The sequence below is a fragment of the Tetrahymena thermophila genome (genome assembly GCF_000189635.1).
Source record: "Tetrahymena thermophila SB210 genomic scaffold scf_8254747, whole genome shotgun sequence".
In the NCBI taxonomy this organism is placed as follows: Eukaryota; Ciliophora; class Oligohymenophorea; order Hymenostomatida; family Tetrahymenidae; genus Tetrahymena; species Tetrahymena thermophila.
In genome coordinates this window covers 961,693-985,677 of record NW_002476507.1, presented here as the reverse complement: position 1 = coordinate 985,677, position 23,985 = coordinate 961,693, and the positions used below count along the sequence as shown (strand labels likewise).

General features: G+C 23.3%; 7 protein-coding genes across 7 annotated transcripts; 4 read left to right on the top strand and 3 right to left on the bottom strand. All coding sequences in view use genetic code 6, as the record gives it.

The window, feature by feature from the left end:
- Positions 1–202: 202 nt before the first annotated feature.
- Positions 203–3,310, bottom strand: TTHERM_00146250 (tesmin TSO1-like CXC domain protein; the record flags this gene model as incomplete). The annotated part of the gene is made up of 2 exons (XM_001011264.3): positions 203–2,210; positions 3,138–3,310. 2 exons carry the CDS (start codon positions 3,308–3,310, stop codon positions 203–205), a joined length of 2,181 nt encoding a protein of 726 aa, XP_001011264.2.
- A 2,698-nt stretch (positions 3,311–6,008) lies between these two features.
- On the top strand, positions 6,009–7,241 carry TTHERM_00146240 (transmembrane protein, putative; the record flags this gene model as incomplete). Its single annotated transcript, XM_001011263.1, has 1 exon — positions 6,009–7,241. The coding sequence occupies one exon, from the start codon at positions 6,009–6,011 to the stop codon at positions 7,239–7,241; it is 1,233 nt and encodes a 410-aa protein (XP_001011263.1).
- Positions 7,242–8,198: 957 nt separating this feature from the next.
- Positions 8,199–8,606, bottom strand: TTHERM_000146239 (hypothetical protein; the record flags this gene model as incomplete). Its single annotated transcript, XM_012796373.1, has 3 exons — positions 8,199–8,233; positions 8,404–8,460; positions 8,537–8,606. The coding sequence occupies 3 exons, from the start codon at positions 8,604–8,606 to the stop codon at positions 8,199–8,201; spliced, it is 162 nt and encodes a 53-aa protein (XP_012651827.1).
- An 897-nt stretch (positions 8,607–9,503) lies between these two features.
- Positions 9,504–10,508, top strand: TTHERM_00146230 (hypothetical protein; the record flags this gene model as incomplete). The annotated part of the gene is made up of 1 exon (XM_001011262.2): positions 9,504–10,508. One exon carries the CDS (start codon positions 9,504–9,506, stop codon positions 10,506–10,508), a length of 1,005 nt encoding a protein of 334 aa, XP_001011262.2.
- Positions 10,509–11,595: 1,087 nt separating this feature from the next.
- On the top strand, positions 11,596–13,384 carry TTHERM_00146220 (hypothetical protein; the record flags this gene model as incomplete). Its single annotated transcript, XM_001011261.2, has 3 exons — positions 11,596–12,009; positions 12,121–12,390; positions 12,596–13,384. 3 exons carry the CDS (start codon positions 11,596–11,598, stop codon positions 13,382–13,384), a joined length of 1,473 nt encoding a protein of 490 aa, XP_001011261.2.
- Positions 13,385–13,741: 357 nt separating this feature from the next.
- TTHERM_00146210 (hypothetical protein) lies at positions 13,742–16,828 on the top strand (the record flags this gene model as incomplete). Its single annotated transcript, XM_001011260.3, has 7 exons — positions 13,742–13,835; positions 13,909–14,031; positions 14,099–14,418; positions 14,510–15,587; positions 15,645–15,703; positions 15,756–16,000; positions 16,060–16,828. The coding sequence occupies 7 exons, from the start codon at positions 13,742–13,744 to the stop codon at positions 16,826–16,828; spliced, it is 2,688 nt and encodes an 895-aa protein (XP_001011260.3).
- A 402-nt stretch (positions 16,829–17,230) lies between these two features.
- TTHERM_00146200 (zinc finger in N-recognin) lies at positions 17,231–23,493 on the bottom strand (the record flags this gene model as incomplete). The annotated part of the gene is made up of 4 exons (XM_001011259.3): positions 17,231–18,498; positions 18,559–21,991; positions 22,453–22,630; positions 22,883–23,493. 4 exons carry the CDS (start codon positions 23,491–23,493, stop codon positions 17,231–17,233), a joined length of 5,490 nt encoding a protein of 1,829 aa, XP_001011259.2.
- Positions 23,494–23,985: the final 492 nt, after the last annotated feature.

Sequence of the window (23,985 nt, the reverse complement as noted above, 5' to 3'; positions counted from 1 at the left end):
AGTAGGAAAAAGGAATAGTGATTTTATTATATTGAATTATTATTATTATTATTTTTAATATTTAGCAATGACTCAATAATTGATCAAAATTTGGTTTGGCTTTATATTTTAATTTTCATGTTTATTAATATAAAATATTCTTTGGGTAGGTATTTATTAATTAGTTTTTTTCTACCTTTTTTTCTCTCAGCTATTGTCATCTTCATGATTGTATTTTTTTATGGAAGACAGTAGTTGATTAAAAGTTTGCACCATTTTTGTTTGAAGTTGGGTATACAAAATTTTATTCAAAAGAATTATAGCTGGTTTAATTAGGCTAATATGAGCTCTTTATCTTGATTTGAGAACCAGAATTAACTTAGCTATTTTGTGGATTTTATTTTAAACAAAGAGAGTTTTTCTTTTTGCGAATTTCAGGCTCCAATTAATCAGTTTATTGCAATGATTGAATCTCATTTTTAGATGTCAGCTAATCTAATACTTCACTTCTTGTACGTTTTCTATTTTAAAGACCTGATGTACCAGTTGAAGAGCACATGCTAATTTTTCTTTCAGTTGGCCCTTATTGAAGTTGATAATCAATAGATTGAAGCATCTGTGAGTTTATCTCTGAAGAATTAACATCTTCATCAACTTTGATTAACGTGTTAAGTCCTGAAGTACCACCACCACTAATTCCCATTGTTTTTAATCCATCCTAAGTATTTCTACACTCTTCGCATTTACAGTTATTAGTACATTTTAATCCTGCATTGAAACACTCGCAGTATTTTTTCAAACAATGAGTTCTCTTGCAATGGCACCCTTTTTTGTGAGTTACTGTAGAATTGCTTGTAATCTAAAATTTCAAGTTGAATGCATCTTAATTTCTTGTTTTAGCCTCATCAATAGCTTTCTCACGTTCTTCTAAATTTTTATCATTGTTACCACATTCAGTGCATATGCATTGATCATTGCAATAATTACCTCTTAAAAAGCACTCACAGTAAAGCTTTAAGCACTTAGATTTTTTACATTTGCAAAAGTCTACTTTTCTTGCAAATTCCTACATATCAATATTTACTGCCTATTTGTTGCTATTGTCATACCCTTCGTCATCTGAGTTAGAGTCTTTAGAATTTTATTAGTTACGATCTTTAAAGTCTCTTTCCTTTTCTTCTACAATTGTATTATTAACTGAAGTAGTCATAGATATTGGAATATTTAATTTGTTGGCAGTATAAATTCCTCCTACAGAATGCGAAGAAGATCCTGCAAGTAGAGAAGAGGTCAAACTATTTACTACCATCCCATGCATTTGATTACTATTACCATACTGTAAGGGATAGTTAATTTTTAGACATACGTTATTATTACTGTTATTTTAATTAGATATAGATTAGTCGTTTATTGAGGAAGTGGATGATATAGAAGCCTATGAGTTAATGGAGCTTGTCGATTAGGCATTTATTTTATAATGATTGTAATTTTACTAGTAATTGCTTTGACCTTAATTCAATTACTCTTATCTTTTCTTCATTTCTTCTTTTATGTTTTCATGTGTTTTATTTTTACTAATATTCTATAAATTATTACTCAAAGAGGAGTTAAAACCATTAATAGGATTGTTTACCCCCTAAAAATATTCTTACTTTCCAAGTCCAAATGCATTTTAATTTGAATAAATTGGATTATTGTTGAGATAATTATTATTGTTAATTAATTATTTAAATTATTATTACTCACTAAATGCACATTAGTTCATTTTATCTGACGCTGAAGAAATGGCTTATGTAATATTAGGAGTAGGTATATTACTTTTAGGACTATATTAAGAGGAATTATTCTTTTGAGTTGGTGTTAAGGTTTGTAAATATTTTGAGTCTGGTTAAATTTAAACCATACCAAATAAATCACTATTATTAGAGTGAGTAGGAGGTGTACAAATATTGCTATATTTTGGCATACCTACTTCCTATTCAGTATCAAAAGGTTCTTATTGCTATACATTATCATGTGAAATATCCTTTTTTACTAAAATACTAACTGAATCAAGCTTATGATTAATATGATTCATTTCATCTTACTATGAAAAATCGTTTGTTTCTGGATTGTTGTGAGGAAAGTATAAATTATGATGACTACTAGCATCAAATATATATAAATTAGGATTATATGCGAAATAATGATTTTTATTAAAATTAATCTTTGGGTCTTCTGTTTTGTCAAATCTATATTATATTACGTATTATTTATTAGTTTTGAAAATAATCTTAATAAAAAGTGTATTTGATAAAATAAAGTATGGCTTTCAAATAAATGTAAAGTATTGTTTAGGAGATTATTTATGATAAGTCAGTTTGTTTTTAACTAGGTTAGGGGAATTTTATAGGGTCAAATAAATAAATGAATATTAAAGAAAGAATTTTTTCTACATATCAAATTAATTGGCATATGAAACATGATTATGAATTAATTAATGAATTAAAATCTAATATAAATAAGAAGAGTTTTTTTGATAATCAATGCTGGTAAAAAAGAATAAATAAACATCTCAATATTTACTTTTTTCATGAAATTTTATTACTTACTTTCGAATGAATAATGATTAATTTTTTGCTTAATTAAATTTTTTCTTTTTTTACAAAGACAAAGTACTCTGAATTACATCAATTAAAATAAAAAGTGGGTAATTGAAAAAGTGGGGAATTGATAATAGAAGAATAAAAGTGAAAACTTATATTAATGAATCAATCAGTCTTACTATCAAAATAATCGGATCTATTAACCAAAATTGAATAATCTTAGTTTGTTTGTTTTGTAGGTTTAATTAATTAATAAAGATAACATCAAAAAAAAGCTAGAGTAAAATAAATAAATAAACAAACAAACCTTCATGAAACTAGTCATGAGAAAATTCATTTATTTTTTTGAACTAGAATGAAGATTTTTGTTTAAAATTAATAAAATAGTCAAAAATAGAATGATTTTGTATTTTTACTGAAAAATTTTATGGTTTTAATTCTATTTCTTTTATAAAAAACGCTTCGATTTATATTTTTGGGTTATTCTTTATATGACTGAACTTATTCTACTAAACAACAAAATCAAAGCTGTCACTTAGCAAAAAAAAAATTAAAGAAAAAGTAGAAATTTACATAGCGCTTCCAATATTATTTTGGCTAGGTAACTAATTCAAAGTGCTAGGTCTATTGTCGCCATGAAGGAAATTAGTTATTTTTGTTTGCACTGGCATTAAGCAGCTAGTAAAATTTATGACAGGAGACAGATCCACAAAAGAGTAGCAACTTTATTAATTATTTATGCTCATTCTTATTAAGTCACTGAAGATGCTTATCTTGCTTTTAATAGTTAAAAACTGTATTTAAGAGGGTTTCCTTTATTTTTTCGTGTTTTTAGTGAATATTGGGTTTGGCTTTTTTAACTAGTTTACTACCCTAACTTTTTAATATTGAAAATGAAAATAATTCTTTTTGTTGGTTTCTTATTTGTCTTTTCAATTAATTATGAAATTTTGTGGATCTTAAGGTAGCCTTGTAATCTCTTTTTTTGTTTTAATTTTCCTTTTATTTATTTATAATATTTTTTTTTCGATCTATTTTTTTTATAATTTTTTATTTAATTAACTTTTCATTATATGAAAAAAAGCAAATTTGCTTGTATTAAGATGAACAGAAACTTAGGAAGTCCCAACAAATTAACCAACAAAACAATAACTTTAATATAAAATCTATGAATTATTGAATGATTACCAATCAGGATGGAGGTTTTCTCATAACTAGTAAATTATCTTAAAACTAATTAATCAATCAACGAAAAACAATTGCAAAAAAAGAGGTAGGGAAGAAAAAAAAAGATAATTAAAGTAAATTAATTAAGCGAATACTCTAATCTAAATACATGCTCCTATCTTTAAACCAAAAAAATAAAATTAACAAAAACAACTCTTTTTCAATTACTATTGGAATTTCTTACTTTTTCTTCTATTTAATTAGCCATTTTTATGAAATAGCTCAATTTTACTTAAGTAGTATTGGATTAGGTGTATTTAATCTTCAAGAGTACACTATAATTAAGAAAATTCTACTGATCTTAATTGCAAGAATATATAAAGCTTAGGAAAAAATAGATTCGTTTTATCATTTTTATTTCATGCCTAATTTGTTTGGATATTTATCATAATGCAGCAGTAAATAGTTTTGATAAAGTTTTATATTTTTATGATTATTTACTGTTTAGCTATTTTCGAAATTGAAATAATTATTAACCCTACTTTTTCATGTACTTAAAACAACACTAATAATAATAATTTATTTATGAATGCAACTCTGTTTCAATATTTTTAGAAATTGCTTTTTAATTAGATTCAAAAGAATACGAGCTATTTGATTAGATTTAGATAATGATTATCTTTGTATGCTTTTTTTTTTTTTTTGAAAAAAAGCATGAAATTTATAAAAAAACATTACTTTTCAATTATAGTTCTCTAAAAACACAATTTTATATCTTAATATTATATTATATGGCTTTTTACATTAAAAAGATATTCTTTCATAGATTTAATTTCACTTATCTTTGTTTAACATATTTTAATCTTATTACAAAAAGCATAATTATGACTATAAACTCACATTCATACTTTAATAATAAATACTACTCATACATTAAGTTGTGGAATATATAAAAATACTCACAAAAATGGTATCTTAATATTAAAAGAAACGAAAAAGCTTAAAAATGATCATATGTATTATTAAATTGATAAATTTTATTAAATTAATCTATTTTATTCCAAAACTTGTTCATTACGAACTAAATATTCGTTTACATAATTTGCTCAATGGTTAGTAATAAATAGCATCTTTTTTTGTTAAAGAGATTTAAAAATAAATCAAATCATGAGTATTTAAATGCATTTGAATAAAAGTTAGTACTTTTGGTTGTTATTAATTAAGTAATTTTTGTTTACGCTAAAATATTTGTTTCATAGTTATAACAGTCTTGCTAAAAAGAAGTAAATATATCTAAATATTTTCGCAGTTTAACTTTTAATTAATGTCAATAGAAATAAAGCTTATTCAATTGCTTGATTAATAAAAAATTAAATACTTTAAGAGAACTATTTAAATCTTTTGGTTTTCTGTTAAAATTATATTTCTACTTACAAATAAAATAATATTTATGAATAAAAAGAGATAATTACTCCAAAATAAGCAATGAAACTAATATATTAATTTATCAATAATCAACAAAAGAAGGAAAATTTTGAAAAGAGGTAATTATTTTAACGAAATAATTGACGATCTATTTCAAACTTTACAGGAAGAAGAAAAATATACTTTAGAATTTGAATTTAATAATTGATTATTTTTAAAATTAATTGATGTTAAAGAGAGAGAAAATAGTTAATATATATATTTTGATATTACTCTACCCATTAATTAACTAAATAAATTTGAGAAAATAGTAAATTTAAGAATCTCGTTTCTCATAAATTAAAATCTAACATGCAAATCTGGATAAAAAAGGATGCTTTTTCACTTAATCAAGTTTTTTTTAATGAAAATTTTTACTCATTAAAAAAAATATATCAAGCCAATTCAAATTTTTTCTAAATAACTACAAGCATTTGTTATTCGTAGCCAATTGAGAAATAAAACTAAATAAGTAAACTATATCAAAACATTTTGTCAATTTAACATTATTTTCAGTTAAAATTATTTCTTATTTAGTTTTCATAAAATTATAAATGATAATATAAAGCATTTTACAATTTTTAATAAAATATAATGGTTACATTTATAATTAAAAAACTAAAAAACCATATTATCTATCATTTATTGCTCAATCAAAATAATAATAATAATAATCACCAATACTTTGTATGAATTTACCTAAAGACAATTAAGAATTATGATGTAAGTATTCCTTCTTTATTCATATGATAAAAAAAGTTAATTTATCAAATAATTAACTTTTTCATTCTTTTCTTTATTTTAATATTGACTATGATTTTAAGAAATCGCATTTCTAAATTTTTAAAAACTGGGAGTAATCTAAGCTAGAAGAAGAAGATAGAACTTCTATCCTCAACCTTTCATCATTGCTAATTTACTTCTTTCTAAATCTCTAATCAATTGCGATTCTTTTCTACTTCTTCCTAACCAAATGATTAAAATTAATCCTCTACCACCTCATCTTCTTCAGAAAACATATCATAAGTAGCTAAATCTACAATTTTGAATCATGAGGATGATAATAATTTTCTTTCAAATCATAATATCAAAGAAAAAGAAGAAAACAATAAAAATAAAAAAATATTTGATTTAACTCCTGAGTTGAAATTTAACGTAGAGAACAAAGACTTGCTGGTTGATGACTATACTAATAGTCCAACTCATTTAAAATTTTCATCTGGTTCAGATAGAGTTGATGATGAATCAACTAATTTAGCCTTATAAGGATTTTATTAAAATGAAAATGGACTCTCAATTAACTAAAAAAGTGAGCTATAACTTAAAGATAATCCTCTTGCTCTTAAAGTTCTCACAGAAGGAAAGATAGATATTAGAGATGATAGAATCATAGTAAATAAGTTAAATACGTCAGACACTTCCCTTTTAGGAAATGTAGAGGGTCTCCACTAGATTTCATTAGGAACTGTAGATGTATTACCATAAAACTCTATTCTTTTAGAGGATATTGATGTCAATAATATCCCTTAAGATAAGGACATAGTAATAGAAAAAAATACAAAAGTTTTGCTAGCTGTTGGCAAAAAGGTTTAAAAGAAAAAGTAAAGATTGACATCAGTAGATTCATCAGAACAAGATTCTCAAGATAAAATTGATTAAGAAGAAGATACAACTCAAAAAAATTCTAGAAATAAATACGAACTGAGTGTAAATAAAAAAATATTTGAAGAGCTTTCATTAGAAGAATATAAGGGTAAATACTTATGGAATTTTGAAAAAGATTTAGTTACTTTTGACTTCAGTATGTTAATGCGTTCATTTTTAGGAGGAATACCACTAGTGATAGTTACTGTATTTTTATTAGATACTTTGTTTGAGCTATATAAATGCAAAAGAGATATTACTTTAATGGAGGAGTAGTTGATTAATCCTTACATAAACCTGAGAAGAAAGTTTTAAGCTGATATTTTACTTAATGATCCTTTATTTGATAGAAGGACACTCTTTCCATAAGAATTTAACCAAATGAGTAGAATTTAAAAATGATAAATTTACATATAAAACTTATAATATTTATTATATCCTATTTTAACTAACTAATTATGACAAATATCTTTAATATATTTTAACAATATTTTTTATTTTAAAACAAAACGATTTTATTTTCAACAATTTTTTACACTAATTAATGTATTTTATAAATATTAAAATGAATTCTAAGTTTTAAAAAGCTAAATAATTTCTTTTTAAATAACTTTTTTAATACATTTTTAAATATACAAAAATATAAAATTGAAAATTTGAATTGAATAAATCTCTTATTTATTTTAATAAAATTAGAAATATTAAAATAAATTATTTTACTTTTTAATGAAATTAAAAAAATTGAATTTAACTTTTAAAAATAATTCAAATTATTAATTAGTTTTTAAAATATTTATTTTATTTTAATAATAAGAATTTACATAAAATATGAATATACTAAGTGTTTTATATGATAATTTTATTGAATCTTTGGAGAAAGCAATTACATCAATATACTTTTGATATATTTTTAGATAAAGGCTAATAGTTAACAAAATTATTTTGTTGAAAAAATTTATAAAAATAAAAATTGACAGAAAGAAATGAGAAGATATTAAAATTAAACAAAAGATAATTTACTTAAATTTTACAGTATTCTCAATTTTGAGTGCATTTTTTTAAAACAAATATTTAGCTAAATACTCACTATCATAATAAAATAAGTAAATAAGTATTGGAAAATATTGGAAATGTAAATTTTGTGATAAATTTCTATTTATGCTTTATAATATTGAAGAAATTTTTGCAAACATTAATTAATTTGTTTATTATTAATTTGATGGTCATTATCATAATATTTTATTAAATAAATTTATTTTGATTAATTTTTTAATTTGTATAATTCAGCGAAAGATATCTATTTAGAGTTCTACAACTTCAAATGAATTTAGATATTGCCATCAATCTTGATTTACTTACTCACCAGCTATCCTAGAGCTTGTTGCTAGAGTTATCTATTGTAAAAGATATACCAATAACATAAAAAGCATCAAATTAACAATACGAGCAATTTCTTGTAATCTTAGAGTATTTTATATTTTTTTATATCACATAATCAAATAAATTTGAATTCAAAATTTTTTAAATAAAGTGTTCTTTGCTAGTATGTAGATAACAAAATTACCTATGACTAAACCAGAATTAGCTATAGGAATTGGTAAATCAATTTTTGCATTTTGAACTAAGTTATTTAATAAACATTCCAATCATTAGATTTCAGTTGATATGAGTTAATAATTATTTATATAAAGGTTAACTTCTAGAGGTTTTGGAATCAGTGATATCTTAGAAAACTGGAAGTACTTAAGAAATATAAAGCTATCTCATTTTTTAACAATATTGTCAAATAAGCAACAAAATTATTTAAATGTAGAGAAAGTAAAAATCAAATTTAAATAGATTTTTTTGAAAGTGAAATAGGTCAACCAACAATAACTTTTTTTTATTAAAATAAGCTCTCTAGCATGCTAGATTTTTTAAATCTGTAATTCAATGAATCACTTGATTCATCTCTAATTATATTTAATGGGTTTTAAGGAATTCAAAAATAACAACAGATTACTTAGTTATAAGTAAATAGTATTTAAGTATTTATTTATTATTTTATTCTAGTATCTTAAAAAAATATATTAATTTAATTTTGCTTTTGTAAATCTAAAGTTAAAAATTATTGAAGAAATTTACACTTTTTTTGATGAAGATGGAAAAGGATTCATTGAAGGTGATAGAATTTTGCTTTTATTCTAGACACTTCTTTTCTCAAAAGAATCTGTTTTGAGATTTTAATGCAGCGATGGGCTAATGTATAAAAAATAATACTTAGAATTTTGTAAAAAAATAGGAATTTATGAAGGCAAGCTGACTGTTAGATTATTTAAATAGTTTTTTGTTTTAAATTAAATTTACACTGAGGAAGATAAACTATAAATTAGAATGTACTATTATAAATTTTTGAGTATGCAAAGATTCAAATTAATAGATAAATCGTTTTATTTGGCCTTCACTTTAAATCCTAAACAAAAAGCTCTGTGGACTACAAATTTTAAAAACAAAATTGACTCTAGTAATTTTATAAGATAAATATAAAAAACAAAATAGTTTAATAAATTAATATTTGAAAATATGATTTTATGTGATTAATATGCAAGGATTTTATATCTCTTTTTGATTGAAAATTTTGAATCCCTTAAATATTACTTTGATTAAGAAAAAATATTTAATTTGATGTTGCTTTCGGAAGAGTTAACTAAAATATTCAACAACAGCTATTCTCAGAACTAAGCCATTCTAACTATGGTTGAAAATGTTTAAACACTATTTTTTATCTTTTCAGATGCTTATAATGTGATATTTAGAGAAAATTAAAAAGTATTTGCAAGCTTATACTCTACATTTTAATAATAATAGTAATTTAACTAACCTTTCATAAAATCAATATCTTTCAAATCTAAAACTGATTAATAAAATAAAACAATTAAAAGCTTTTAAATTGACTTAGAGATTCCAGATTATCAGATTAATAAAAACCTACCTGAAAATTTTATATATGATTAAAATACTTAAGCAGAAACAGATATAGAAAAATTAAATAGTATGGCTGATATCATAGAAAAAGAATCTCAGTTAATAAGTCCAGTTAAGTAAAACGTTTATAAGCAGTACAGTACTTTCAATAAAATAAACTCTCCACTTAAATAAGATACCTTAAAAAGTATATCTTATCTAACTAGTCCTTAGCTTAGATCAAATAACTAAATATTCAGTCCACTTAAATTAAAGAATGTAACTTCAAGTTATTAGTCGCATTATTCAAACTCTCCTGGTTAAAATACAACCAACGAAACTTCTAAAATATAGCAAAGTAAGGAGTTATTATCATAAGAACTTCTTTTTTAAAAGAATCAGTCAGCATCTTAAAACTCAACACCAATGAGAAGTTTTATATAAAAAACCAGCAGTTTATCTCCTCAAAAAAATATTAATAATAATTTCAGTTACCTAGAGTATTTAAAATCCTAAATAGATTTAAAATAATAAAATCAAAAGATTGATTCAAAGCCTTCAAAATTATAATCCATGCTTAGTAACTGCTGGAAGGACGTAAATAATTATTCTCCAAATTAAAATAAAACCTATCATCAAACAGGATAAGGAGTTTAACAAGTATATTAACAAATGAGTCCTTAGAATTAAATGCAATTTAATTAATAGTAAAAGATAGAACAATGAAATTTGTCTACACTATTAGAGATGTATTTTATGATGAAAAAGTATAATTTTAAATAAAAGCTTTTATCCTTTTTAAATAATGTTCAGTTTATAATGGTTCCCAGTTTGGAATATTTTTAGTTAGGTAGTTAAAAATTTGATTTTAATATTTTCAAATGCTTCATTAAAAATTAATTTATGAAAGAAATTTTTCTTAAATTGAAAGGATATTCTCTTCAGTAATTTAAATTATATAAAATATTTTGTTGATACTTTAATTTTTGTAAAAATTGTTTGAAATATTATACTAAATAATATATATAAAATGACTTAAATAAGCGATCTAAATTAATTAACTATAAAATTATGACTAATAAAAAATTTATCTTATTTATCAATTCTATCAACATAAATATTTGATTATTTTTTGTATTTAGGCCTTCAACTTTATTTCAAAATATTTTCTTTAATTATTAAAATAAAATATTTTACTATTTTAAATTTTTATATTTTAAAATAAGAAATTTTATGAATTTTAACAAGATATTCAAAATTAATTTTCAAAAAAAACTAGTTTGTCTCTTCAAATAGTTAGTTGAAAATTAATTAATAAAAATCATTCATAATTTTTGAAAAATTGAATTAAAATTTTTAAATAGAACTTGTCTGTCTGTCTGTCTGATAAAAAAGAGTAATTAATTTGTATTCATTTATTGATAGAATGAAAGTGTACTTTAGTTATCAAAATCAATCAATAGAAAATAATATTTTTAAAATTAACTGTTCATTTTATTAATTTGAAATAAATAAGAAAAATAACTATTCTAAATGTGAGACCTTGCATGCGTACATGCATACTTTTAACAAATCTCTTAAAATGTGAAAAGAGAGAGAAAGAGAGATAGTTTTTAAATGATAATCTTGAAAACAATAAAATTTGATAATAAACAAAAAGTTGTTAAACACAATTTGCAATTATTTATCTCAAAAGATTTTTAATTTAAAAATAAATATCAAAAAAGATAAAACATATAAGTAATTTAATTATATAAAAGCCTATTAAAAGCCTAGGATAATTCAAAAATCTACTCTAAATAAGTTAATAAATATGAGTTTTGCCCCTATTAATCAAAAAAATAATGTTTAGAAGGTAGCCTCTCCAGGTACTTCTCAGTAATCTTTCTAAAAAAGAACTGTACCATTAGATTCTCCTGGATCATAAAGAGATGTGTTGATGCCAAGCAATCAAAATAACTTAAATATTGGGCTTCAAAATAGACTAGAAGTAATTGAAAGCCATCTTAATAGAGTTTGCAACTAGCATGATGCACTTATGCCCTTACTTTCATTGCTCGAAACAGTACCTAAAATTAATAATAACGAATAAGCTATGAAGTAAATGTAGAAAAAAATATCAGATTTAGAAACTAAATTAGAAAAATTAGAATAAAACTGCAACTCTAAAAATAATCCCCATGTCTTTGTTCAAATAGACCGTAACTTTAAGAACACATCATAGCTCGTAAATATTTTTTTATTATTTTGCCATCTAAATTCTTTAGAGTTTTTTTATAATGAATGTAAATGAAAAATAATCAATCTAAGAGCTAACTCTATTTTTTATTAAATTAAGATAACATAAATGAAAAGTGAAATGAAAGATATTTAAACTTAATTGCAAAACAACACAAAGTAAAATTCATCATAGCTGAGAGAAGAATCTTAAAATCTTGTCAGAAGCGTTGAAGTTAGGATTGACAAGAATAAAAAAGACATTCAAAATTTACTAGCAGAGTTCAAAAATTCTATATCTTTGTCAATAAAGAGATAAGAAGACTTCTAACATACTTTCAAAGGATCTGGTGAACCAAATGAGCATTTTGAAAGAAACCTTCAAGATAAGGTATTATTTATTTATTTAATACTCCTCTTTTTTCTAATATCCTTGAAAATAAAAATAAAACATGTTTGAAGTCAAAAAAACTTGAAAAAATTTATTCCAGTATATTTGAAATATATTATTTTACTTTTTACACATTTAAATATCAAAATATTACAAAGAGTTAGTTATTGATATCTAAAATAAATTTTTATTTATTAAAATTTAGGTTGATGGATATATTGATACAATTCAAAAATAATATGATAGAGATATTAACAATCTCTACAGGGAAATAGGAATGCTTAGAAGTGAATTGGAGTAATTCTATGACAAGGGTCGCAAAGCATATATATTTAATAAAATTAATGAATTCCCTCCTAATTTAGATCATGAAGAAAAGAAGATTGCAATTGCTAACATCGAATAATCAGTTTTCTTTGAAGATATTGAAAGATTCGATATTGAAAACTAAGAAAGATTAGTCTATGAATTGGATTGCCTAGAAGATAAGGTAATAATAATATTCTTGATTAAAGACTAGCTAGCTCTAATATATGTTTTTATTAGCTTTTAAATTTATTTTACAAAAATATGTGTGGAATTAAGTTTGTAAATGAAAATAATTTTTAAAATATAGATAGCATAGTTGAGTTACTTAACAATGAATGGAAAGAATTAGAGTGAAATCAAGTAAGAGGTCACATTTTTGGAAGATAGATTCTTCTCATTAAAAAATCAAATTCATGGAACAAAAAAGAAATATTTAGTTGATGTTAGAAAAATCGAAGACAGACTTGAGAAACTAATGATTATGAAAGATCAATAGCTTGAAAAAACTGGTTACCAAATGAATAAAATGGATAATTTAGTCTAAGAGAGCATTCAAGAAATTGACCATTATCCTGAACGTATCAAGTAATTAAATGACTCAATCAACACAAATGTTGAGCTCCTCCAAGCAAGATAAAAAGAAATTGACGAGAAACTGAATTTGCTTAAGATGATCAGAAACTGATAATTAAACTTATTTATATATAAATTTCTACTTAATTTTAGAAATTTTATTAATTAAAATATCATTCGCAACTTCAAATTATATTTTATAAAAATGGTTGTTTGTAACTTAAAATGGATAAATATAATTTTTACTTATTTTATTTGTTATTTTTAGAGTTTTATCAATATCAAAAATTTTTATATCCTCTTATTTTGTTATTTAAGTTAAACTTTTAGTTTTTTTTAGAATTTACAATTATATAAACATTTTTTTCTTGATATCATTTAAATAAACGTTTTTAAAATAAAGAATATACTTAATTCTTGACAAAAGCTTTTAGTAAAAAATATCTAGAGAGTATTCCACACTAAAAATATGGCAAGTTAACAAGTCTCTGATTAAATTTTTTAAAATTTAGATGGTATTAATCCAAGTTAACCTTAAAGAGTTTAAAACGCCTAACCAATAAGTATGAATTCTAAATTATTACACATTAATTTTGAAATGCAATTATAAATTATTATAAATTTCATTTCAAGCAGTGGTTAATCAATCATTAGTTAGAAGATAGCCCAGTTAAGAAAGTGAGCCTTAAAGAGTCTAAGATATTTCTCCTTAGTAACCTATAGTTGATTAAGCTCCTATATAAGAATAGTAGTAACAGGGTATAATTTTATATTACTTGTATTCATATTGATTGAAGGCTTAAACATTATTTAATTTAATAAAAAGTAATTGTGAATTAACCTGTATTAAATAAACCACCCAGTTAGGATAATAGTTCGCTTAACATTGGATTTGTCCCTTAAGTAGAATAATAATAACCTAAAGTACTGAAGAGGACACAGTAAGTTTAAAATATACCTGTTGCCTCTTAATAAGAATCTATTGATAAAGTAAAAAGTGATAAAACTTAAGAAAATCTCAAGCAACCTAAAATAGTTTAGAATGAAAAAGAAGATATTAAAATAGCTTAAAAATAACCCACAATTACTTCAGATGATGAGGAAATCGATGAAAAGGAGAAAGTTTAAGAAGAAGAATATGTTGATGTAAAGCTATTTTCGGAAATGTTACATTTATTTTAAACTAAATTTAGAAAATATTTTTTAAAAATAAACTGAATAAATTATTTTTGTAAAGTTAGGTTTTAAATATCCTCAATTTGAAAAATTATGTAAGATTGAAGGATTCTTTGAATAGAAATTTGGATTAAAGGACAAAGATTATTTTAAAAGGAATCAATGTAAGTTTGATTAAGTGAATAGAATTTAAATAGCTAAAGATGAAAGTAATAATTAAAAAGAATAAACATAAAAAAAAGAAAAAAATGAATAAGATGAAATGGATTCATATTATTCTAGTGATGATAATGAAGAAGAATATGAAGAGACTCCTACATAATTAGAAGAAGGAGATGTTTATGTTTATCTTAAAATAGATAAAGTAAATTTAAAGAAGGAACTAATTAATTGGACTAATGATTAAAGTTATTAAACTATTTATCTTAAATGTCAAGATACAATAGATTCCTATGTAACTGGCTAGCTGAAAGAATAAGAATCTAATACTCTTTCTTATTCTATTTTTGACTCCCTTTAAGTTAAGGTTTAAAAAGAAATCATTAGTTAGGGTGTCATTAGCTATGCTCAAATAGGAATTTATGATGAGCTTAAAAAGCTTGTTGCTGTAATTAAATCTAAAGAACCATAAATAGAATTTTAAAATGTCTAAAAGCAGCAAATCAATATATTTAAGACTTCGATTGTAGACAAAAAGATACAAATCGATGAAAATACTTCAGCTGGAGAAGCTTAGATAGAAGGATAATTTGCTTAAAAAAGATATAATGTTAAAAATTAAGTTAAAATATATAATTTAAGAATTAAATTCGATGAAAATTCAATTGTTAATTTTGATAAAAATAGTAGCAAATCATATTTTTTACAAATAGGAGATTCATTATAATAAAAAGTTCATTAGATTAATAAAAGTGAAGAAGAGATAAGCTTAATCGATTTTTATTTACAATTTTACCCAAAAGAATCAATTGCAAAGATTTCGCTCATCGAATTAGACATTGAATTAAATACTTAAAATATAGTAGGAAAAGGAGAGCTTTCTTTAAGAATTAATGCAAAAGACATTCCAATAGAAATAAATGATTTTGAAAAACATGTGATGACTGTTCTAGTAGATGTAGAGTCTCCTTACAGTTAATGTAATTATTAATTGAAGTATTTATTTCTTACCAAATCTATTATTAATTCCTAAAAAGATGAATTAGAAAACCTGAGTAAAAAGAGTTCTATTTTGCTTAATAAATCTATAGATTCTGTAAGTTTATTTAATAATCAACAATTTAAAATATTCCATATTTTTATATTAGAAAATAAATAATTCTAAACTAATATCTGATTCTATCTATTAGAGTCCTTAAAATTACAATCTTAAGTAATATAGCTAAGAGACAAAAATGCAAAAAAGTATATCTTTTAGAGGTATTGTATAGCCTGTTAATGACTTTGTTATTCAGAATGATTCAAAGCTATCTTTAAATTTAGGATAAACTCCAAGACCTGTTAAACTAAAACCTCTAAATAATGTCTAAACTCCATAAGAAAGAAATATAAAGTAAAGAAAATATAATCATTTAAAAAATTATAATAATATTTTAATAAAAAATTAAAAAGAAAAGAATTCTTTGTAGATACTGCCATACCTTTAACTAAAAAAAGTTCCTTAATATCTTTGAATTCCAAAAAAATTGATTTTAACAAGCCTAGAGATTTAAATACTATCATGAAGTCGTATAACATAAATAATGGTTTGGTAAAAAATCAAAGTTCTATATAGTTGAGGAAACAATATAATACCCCTTCACCATTAAATGATTTAGGATTGAATAAAGTTCCATCTAAAGTATTAACTGTTAAATCTAGCATAGATAGCTCTAAGAACTATAATATAATTAGTGGGTAATCAGGTCAAATGCAAAACAAGCAGCAAATGAATGATAACTTTAGCATAGCTTCAAATAATGTTATGAAAAAACCATAAAATTCGTTAAATTAAATACATAAAAAGAAATTTAATTTTTAGAAAAAAAATGTAAACTAATTTAAAGATTAAGAGAAATTTGACCCAGATAAAAATTACGATATCACCAATGATATTTTTGAGAAAAGTAACCTAAGAGAAAGCATAGTGCTAGAAAAATCAGAAAATTTTAAGCCTAGCAATTATAAAACTACTTCTAAGTAAAATAGTATGGTTATAGCAGATACTTAAAAAGATGTTTTATAAGAGAGTGTTATTTAAGATTCAAAATCCTCCTCTAAACTTTTTATTGACCTTCCTTAAGATTAACAACAAAAAATAATAGAAGAGAGAAATAAACTTATTGAAGATCAAAAGAAACTTAATAGATCTTATATTTATTCAAAAGCAGATGACTTTTGATTATGGTATCTAAATATTTTTGTTTTTTTTAATGTATTGAATTTGCTTTACATAATTTACTTTTAATTTAAAAAAATTGCAAAAAATTTATTTATTTTATAAAAATATTTAAAATAAGAAATAAAAAATAAATGTTTAAAGAATTTATATCAGTAAAGGTGTTGAAAATAAAATAAAATATATGAATGTATGTACAATAGTAATTAATTATTATATATTTATATTTTGTAATTATTTTTATATATGTTTACTGTTTTAAAGCGGATTTATTTACTAAGAAATACTTTAAATACCAAAGATTTAAATATAATAAATACTTTTAAACTAGACTTTGCAAAAAGTATGTTTAGGGATTAGTCTTGTTTGAACTGTGATATAGTTTTGATTATGATTAAAAAGTACTCAAAGTGGATAATCTTCATCAAAATATGCATAGTCATCTTCTGTTTACATTAAGATATATCTAACATAATTTGCTAGTTTTCTATTGATTACTAATTCTTCAACTTCTTAGAATTTACCCTTATCTAACTAAAATTCATCCCATTCAGGGTAGTTCAAGCAGTTGGCCATTCTTCCTAATTTATCATAATACAAACTTTAAGATGTCTAAACTGAATCTTTTTCAACATAAATTAAAAGTCCATCTTATAGCTGAATGTAAACGCAGTATCCTTTATGAGCTATATGAGCATGGTTTACATCATTTTATACTATCTTATTTCCTCTTTGACAGTTATCTGCCATTTATAATCCACAAATTAAGCACATTATCAAAGGAGACTTCTCAATTTAAGGGAAGTTGAAATCTATTTAGCATTTCTTCCAAAATTGTTACTTATAAAAAGTTTCAAAATTTTGATCAATTTAGGATAATTTAAAAATCTTTTTGTCAAATTCATAGAAATTATTTATTTGCCTTTAGTGGTTTTCACTATATTCATATAAATTTTTAAGAAATTTCAAAGGTGAGTATTCACTACTTTCTTTTAGTGTATATTCTGCAAATTCTAAGTCAAGGTTAATGAAATATTTTCCAAATGCTTTTTCGTATTTCTCGAGTTCGCTAATAGGATCAAGGTTATTTTTAGGATATTAAAATGATGTATTAGAGTTATTGCTAATATCACAAACTAACTATAAAAAAATAGAACCCATTCTTAAAAATGGGATACATGATATTTAAATATTTTCTCTACTTTCAATATTTTCTTCGTTAAGCCAAATTGATTTAATATCTTTAATAAGAAGGTTAATTTACTGATCACTATAGAATGATTATTATTTTTATTGCAATAAACTAAAATCACAAGATGATTTTTAACTATTCATTATCTCTTTTAAAGTAAAAATTAGAAAAATATTTTAGAGATAATCTCTTGTATACTAAACTGATTATTCTTCACCATAGACCAAAGCTATCCTGAATATAATTGATATATACATCATGCAAAAAGAAACACTTTCATGTGGTTTGCTGTTATTTATTGAAAGTTAATCTGAAGCATATTCAAAAATATCAGTTTCTAATATTTTTTGTATAGTTAAATTTAAATAATCTTATTTTAATCTTTTTTATTCACACTCTTAACCTTTAAATATCACTTTTAAATTTAGGAACAGATTTTCTAAAAGTTTGAAGTCTTTCTCAAAGTAATTTTCCATATTTTCTATTGATTAAATAAAATTATTTTTAATATAATTAGTTAAAATATTTAATAATAAATTACGAGTTAATAAGATTTTTTCTAATAAGGACTGTAAAAGACAATCGCCAACGCTATAAATATGAAATTCTTAAATATTATCTTCATTGTTGCTTATAATTGCTAAAAGAGATAAAAATTCTTCTAGAGCCGAATAAATATTATTTATAATTTATTTATCTAATGCAATTATCTCTTGATGAACAAGGCTATCAAGTATCTTTTTAGTGCTATCTTTAAAATCGCTCTTACAAGCTTAATTTTAATTAAATTGATTATTTTATTTTTGAATGCTCGCTTAAGTAAATTAGGTTGAATTAGATTAAGATGAACTTTTCTAATAGATTTATTAGGAATTGGGCATTGCTATATGATTAGTATTATGATTAAAGGAAGTGATAGGGTTTACTGTTTAATGTAAATACCTTTTGTTAGTAGGATTTTATGATTATGAAAAAAGTTGATGGTATATTGATCCATATGTAATTTTTTTGAAATAACAATCTAAGACAACTACTGAAATATTTGATAGAGATTTACAAATTGTGCAAAAGGTTTCAAGCTAAGCCTCTTTGTCTTCTTTACTTAAAGCCCTTTTGCTAATTTAAATGTTTTCAATACCCATTTCATGACATCTTTAATGAGTAATATGTTAGCAGCTAGTAATAGCAAACCTTGAAGAAAGAGAAGAAGGTATCAAGTTCTTTTCAGTAATTTAAAAGTAAGAATTAAGATTATCTTAGATAACATAAGCATGTATTACAGTGATACCAATATCTGTTTTGCATATAACACATTCTTGCTGCTCTAGCAGAGAGTCTTAATAAGGAGAATATTATATATGATTATTAGCTTAGCTGTAAATGCTTAAACTTTTATTACCACTGTTATTATTATTGTTGTTATTATTTGAGCTTATAACAGTATTAAAAGATTTGTCTAAAATCTACTCATTTTGATCTTGGAATTTTTTTTGTTTGTTTTGAAATTACTCCATAATTTCTTTTTATTTTGCTAAGAGTAGTTACTTGCGCTGTTAGTCCGATATTTATGTTTACAAATTATTACTTGAATCTATGCTTCCTCCTTTGGTAGAGGCATTATTATTTACAGAATTTAATTATATTTCTGTTGAAATACTTTCAATATTATTTGATGAATTCTTGGGGCTGCAATAAATAAAATCGTACTTATTTATCAGATCAAAAAAGATATTAAAACTTTATAGTAATCCTTCATGATCAGATATTCCTGCAGCTCTTGCAGGGCTTGTTTAATTACTTTGCAGTCCTGTAAGCTATGCAGGCTAAGAATAAAATTATTTTATAGCTTAAATTTATTAACTGTCTAATCTCAATTGAAAAAATTTCTCTTTACTTAATCTAAATTCTAAAGTTTTTTCCTTCTTATTTCCAGAATCAAAACCATTTAAAGAAAAATTTTCATCCATGATGACTTTTTGCTTTTCTAATTTTTATTTGGGTATTTCCTTTTCTTATATATTTGTTTACTCTGAGTTTTATTTAATATTATTGAGAATTAGCAAATCATAAGTGATTTTTAATATATTGGATAGAATAGCTGGGTTTTTATAAAGAAAATGAAAAGAGTTTCTAATAAATTTTAAAAATGTTGGAGAAGCAGGAAGATCAGAAAAGAATATGTGTTTTTCTAATAAAGGACTCATATTTCCTAAAATGCATTCTAATTTTTTTTCTTTTAGCTTCTCTATAAATTCTGCATCCAACCAGCTGTAAGGTCTCCACATAACTGGTTCATATTTGTCACAGAATTAACTTTTAAGTTTTAGTAATTTATTATTTCCGAGTTCTGAGAAGTTAAAAATTATTTTTTTCAAAGATGATGTGTCAAAAAGTTTCATGCTTTCTAATTTTATTGTTAAGTTGACCATAGAAATTTGACTCTAAAAGTTAAAAGCATTTATACAAATATTTCTTCTGATTTCATTGAGTATTATCTTATCCTCTTTAAAGCAAGGTTAAATATTATTTATAAAATTAAGCACATCTACATTACAAAGAATCAAAATTTCTGACACAAATTCATACTTCAGCAATATAGATTCATCAAATGTCCCTTTTTTTTCTTCTAAATCAAATAAATCTTCATCATCTTCATCAATACCATCATCGTAAAAATCATATAACAAATCCTCTATTCCTTCTTTGTGGAAATGCTCCTTCAAAATACCAGCTTCGGAAATATTTGTTGCTCTCCTATTATTTCTTTAAATACTATCTTTATCTTAATTACTATTATTAGAAGGACTACAAGAAAATGATGAAAAATTGCGAGCTTATTAATAGGAGACTGCCCTTTTATGAGTTGAATTTTGTAAATTATTATTGCTGCTGTTGAGGCTTTAAATTTTATAACCAAGAGAATTATGACAATTAGATACTTATGAAGTGCAAATAGAACTTTTTTAAGGAGACTAACTTAATGCTGGAGATTATTCAAATTATTGGGGATAGTGTTGTTTTTGGTATTTATAAAACGTCCTATCAAATCTTTGAGGTTTCCACTTCATAGCTTCAAAGGCAGCTTACATAAACATCTCAGGAGAAATAAGCATGCCAAAAATTTATAAGTTAGAGAGTTCTCTGTAGTATAATCTATTTTTGTAACAATGAAGAACTGTCTTCATTTGGTATTCATTAGACTCCTCATTGTATTAAGCTCTAGGATTATTTCTTAATGCTCTTTCCTAAGTGAAAATAAAAAATAGATCTCTCATTATTTCTCTACAAATACTTTTAAATAGCTTTTCTAACCCATTTTAGGTATGTTTAGAAATGGTCAGAGTATACTTCCTCATCGCCTCTTTTGCTTTTTCAATATTACCTATTATTCTTCCTTCACTATTCTTAGTAATAAATATTCCACTATTATTTTTTTAGTTATTATGCTTCTTGAACTATTGGTTAGATTAGTTTATTTCTTCTCCAACAACTTCTTCATAGATTTCAACAAAAGTTGAGCAAAGTAGAATGCCCAATATGCCAACACTACCTTAAAACCATGGGTTTTTCTTTCTTTCTTCCGAAAATTCATAATCTACTTCACATTCACACTTCACAATGTACTCATAGATTAAATTAGCTGATATTTATTTCCAATCTGCCTACCTATGCAAAGAGTTTAGCAAAAGTCTCAAAAAATCAAAATTCATTTCCTCCATTACTATCAAAATTTCTTCGTGAAAATAATCTTTTATTTCTTTTCTCTTAACACATACCTTTGATATTATATTACAAAATTACTTCATCATACTTTCATCTACTTGCATTTCTCTTTTAAAAATGAATTTCATCAAGTTATTTAATGTTTCAAATTTTTTGAGGTATGACTCATAGTTTACTGTTTCAAGATTTTGCAAAATACTTTCTAAAAGACTCATTATATTTTTTACTAATGCTACTTAAGAAATAAATACCTTAATAATTAATAAAAAAAATTCATTAATTTTATTTTTTTAAAAATAAATTTAGATTAAAAAATAGTCTTTATTTGATAATAAGATTTATTAAGTCCTGTTTTAATAATATTAAAAATAAGCAAATTTTGATTTTGCTTTTAATTAAAACTTCGAAGAGAATTAATTGAATTTTTAAAATTTATAAATTTGTTCATAAAGATTGTATGATAAATCAATCACCTTCAAAAATTTTTTGGTGAATCGAGAGTAAATTTTAGATTTAAAAAATAATTAGCAATTTATTGTTTGCTGAACATAATCAATTATTCCATAATGTTTAGACTCTAAAAAATAAGTAAGGATTACTTAAAAAATCAAAGATTTTTGATTTATCGAAATAAAATATTTTAATTATTTCTTATTTTTATAAAATAACTTTTGGTCAAATTCTGTTTAAAATTTTTTTCATTAATTTATACTTAAAAAACTTAAGGAGGGTTGAATTCCTTCATAAGATCAAGTAGCTAGTTATTTTCTGTCTCAAATAAAGGAAGAAGCATTTTCGAATATATTTTAGTTAATTAGAAAACAAATGGACGATGTCTCACGCAATTTAATAATATTCTTTTTAAATACCAACTTGTTTTTTCTGACTACCTTTTGTTTTTTTAATAAATGAATTTTTTAAATAATTAGATAAATTTGTTAATGAAATCAATAAATCATCTAACATCCGATTGCTGTTATATAAGTAGGTAAAAATAAAATAATTTATTCCTCAGTAACCATTTTATCTTATTTAAGTCATGATTTATTTTAATTTAAAAATTATCATTTTTCATATTTTGCTAATGGTATTAATTTCTAATTACTTTAAGCTAACTAAAATGTAATATTTAAAGATATTACCTAAAAAGGTTCTCTATTATTGAGCAAGAGCACAACCTTTGGTATCTTGCTGAATCAATATCTATAGTAGGTGATTAACAATTATGGCGAGTGTAAAAGTTGTTTAATGATTTCATTAAAATAGATGCACATAATTATGGCTATTTAATAGATATATCCAAAAACTACTCATAAAAAGGATCGACAGCATCGCTGCTATTTTAATTGCTATTTCCAAAATTTGCCTCTAAAGTTTTGAATATTCTTGTAAAATTTGCCATTGCATACTGCTCAAATGAGCTTAATATTTAGGGTGAAACTTTTTTATCAACTTTTTATCTAATAGTATGAGTATTTTTATTATGATTTTCGCATTCTATAACTACCCCGAGCATTTCTGAATCTCCACAGCTACATCTTTCACTTAAGTCTCCATTGTCAGTTTATATTATTTTGTGCTTCTTATGAGTCTAGCTCTCTAAGCAGTTTTGGCAAATATAAACATAAATTTTAGGGTCTTTTATGCTGCAATCAAGGCATAAATACATGACTTCATTAGACTCCATACATGCCTCTATCCTTTAGGGGTTATCTAGTAGCTCATCAATCATTTGCAATTCTTTTGCATTCATTTTTAAGTTGAAAAGCTTTAATTTTAATTTTAAATTCCCTACTTTTTGTTTCCTAAATAATATGAAATATACTACTAATGACTTTTTTTTGAATAAGGGTTATAATTGCTACTAATAAATTTTTTATCTTCTTCTCCTACTACTACTATTAATTGCTTGTATTTTTTTAATTTATGTATAATGATTGCTGTATTATTATTTTTAATTTTTCTATTACCCTTAGCTATGGTATTCTAATAATATTAATGTAAAATTATTTAATATATCAAAAATTCTTTTGTTTTTAATTTCTCTTCATACATACATCAAATAATCAAAAATTCATTGTAAATAATATAAATAAACAATTTTTTGTCAGAATATTAAATTCTATATACTTTTAAGTCAATATATTCCTTTGGGATTAGTGTTTTTACTTATTTAGTAAAAAATAAATTATCTTTATTCTCATTTAAACTAAAATTATTTAAGTTTTTCTTGATATTTTTTTTA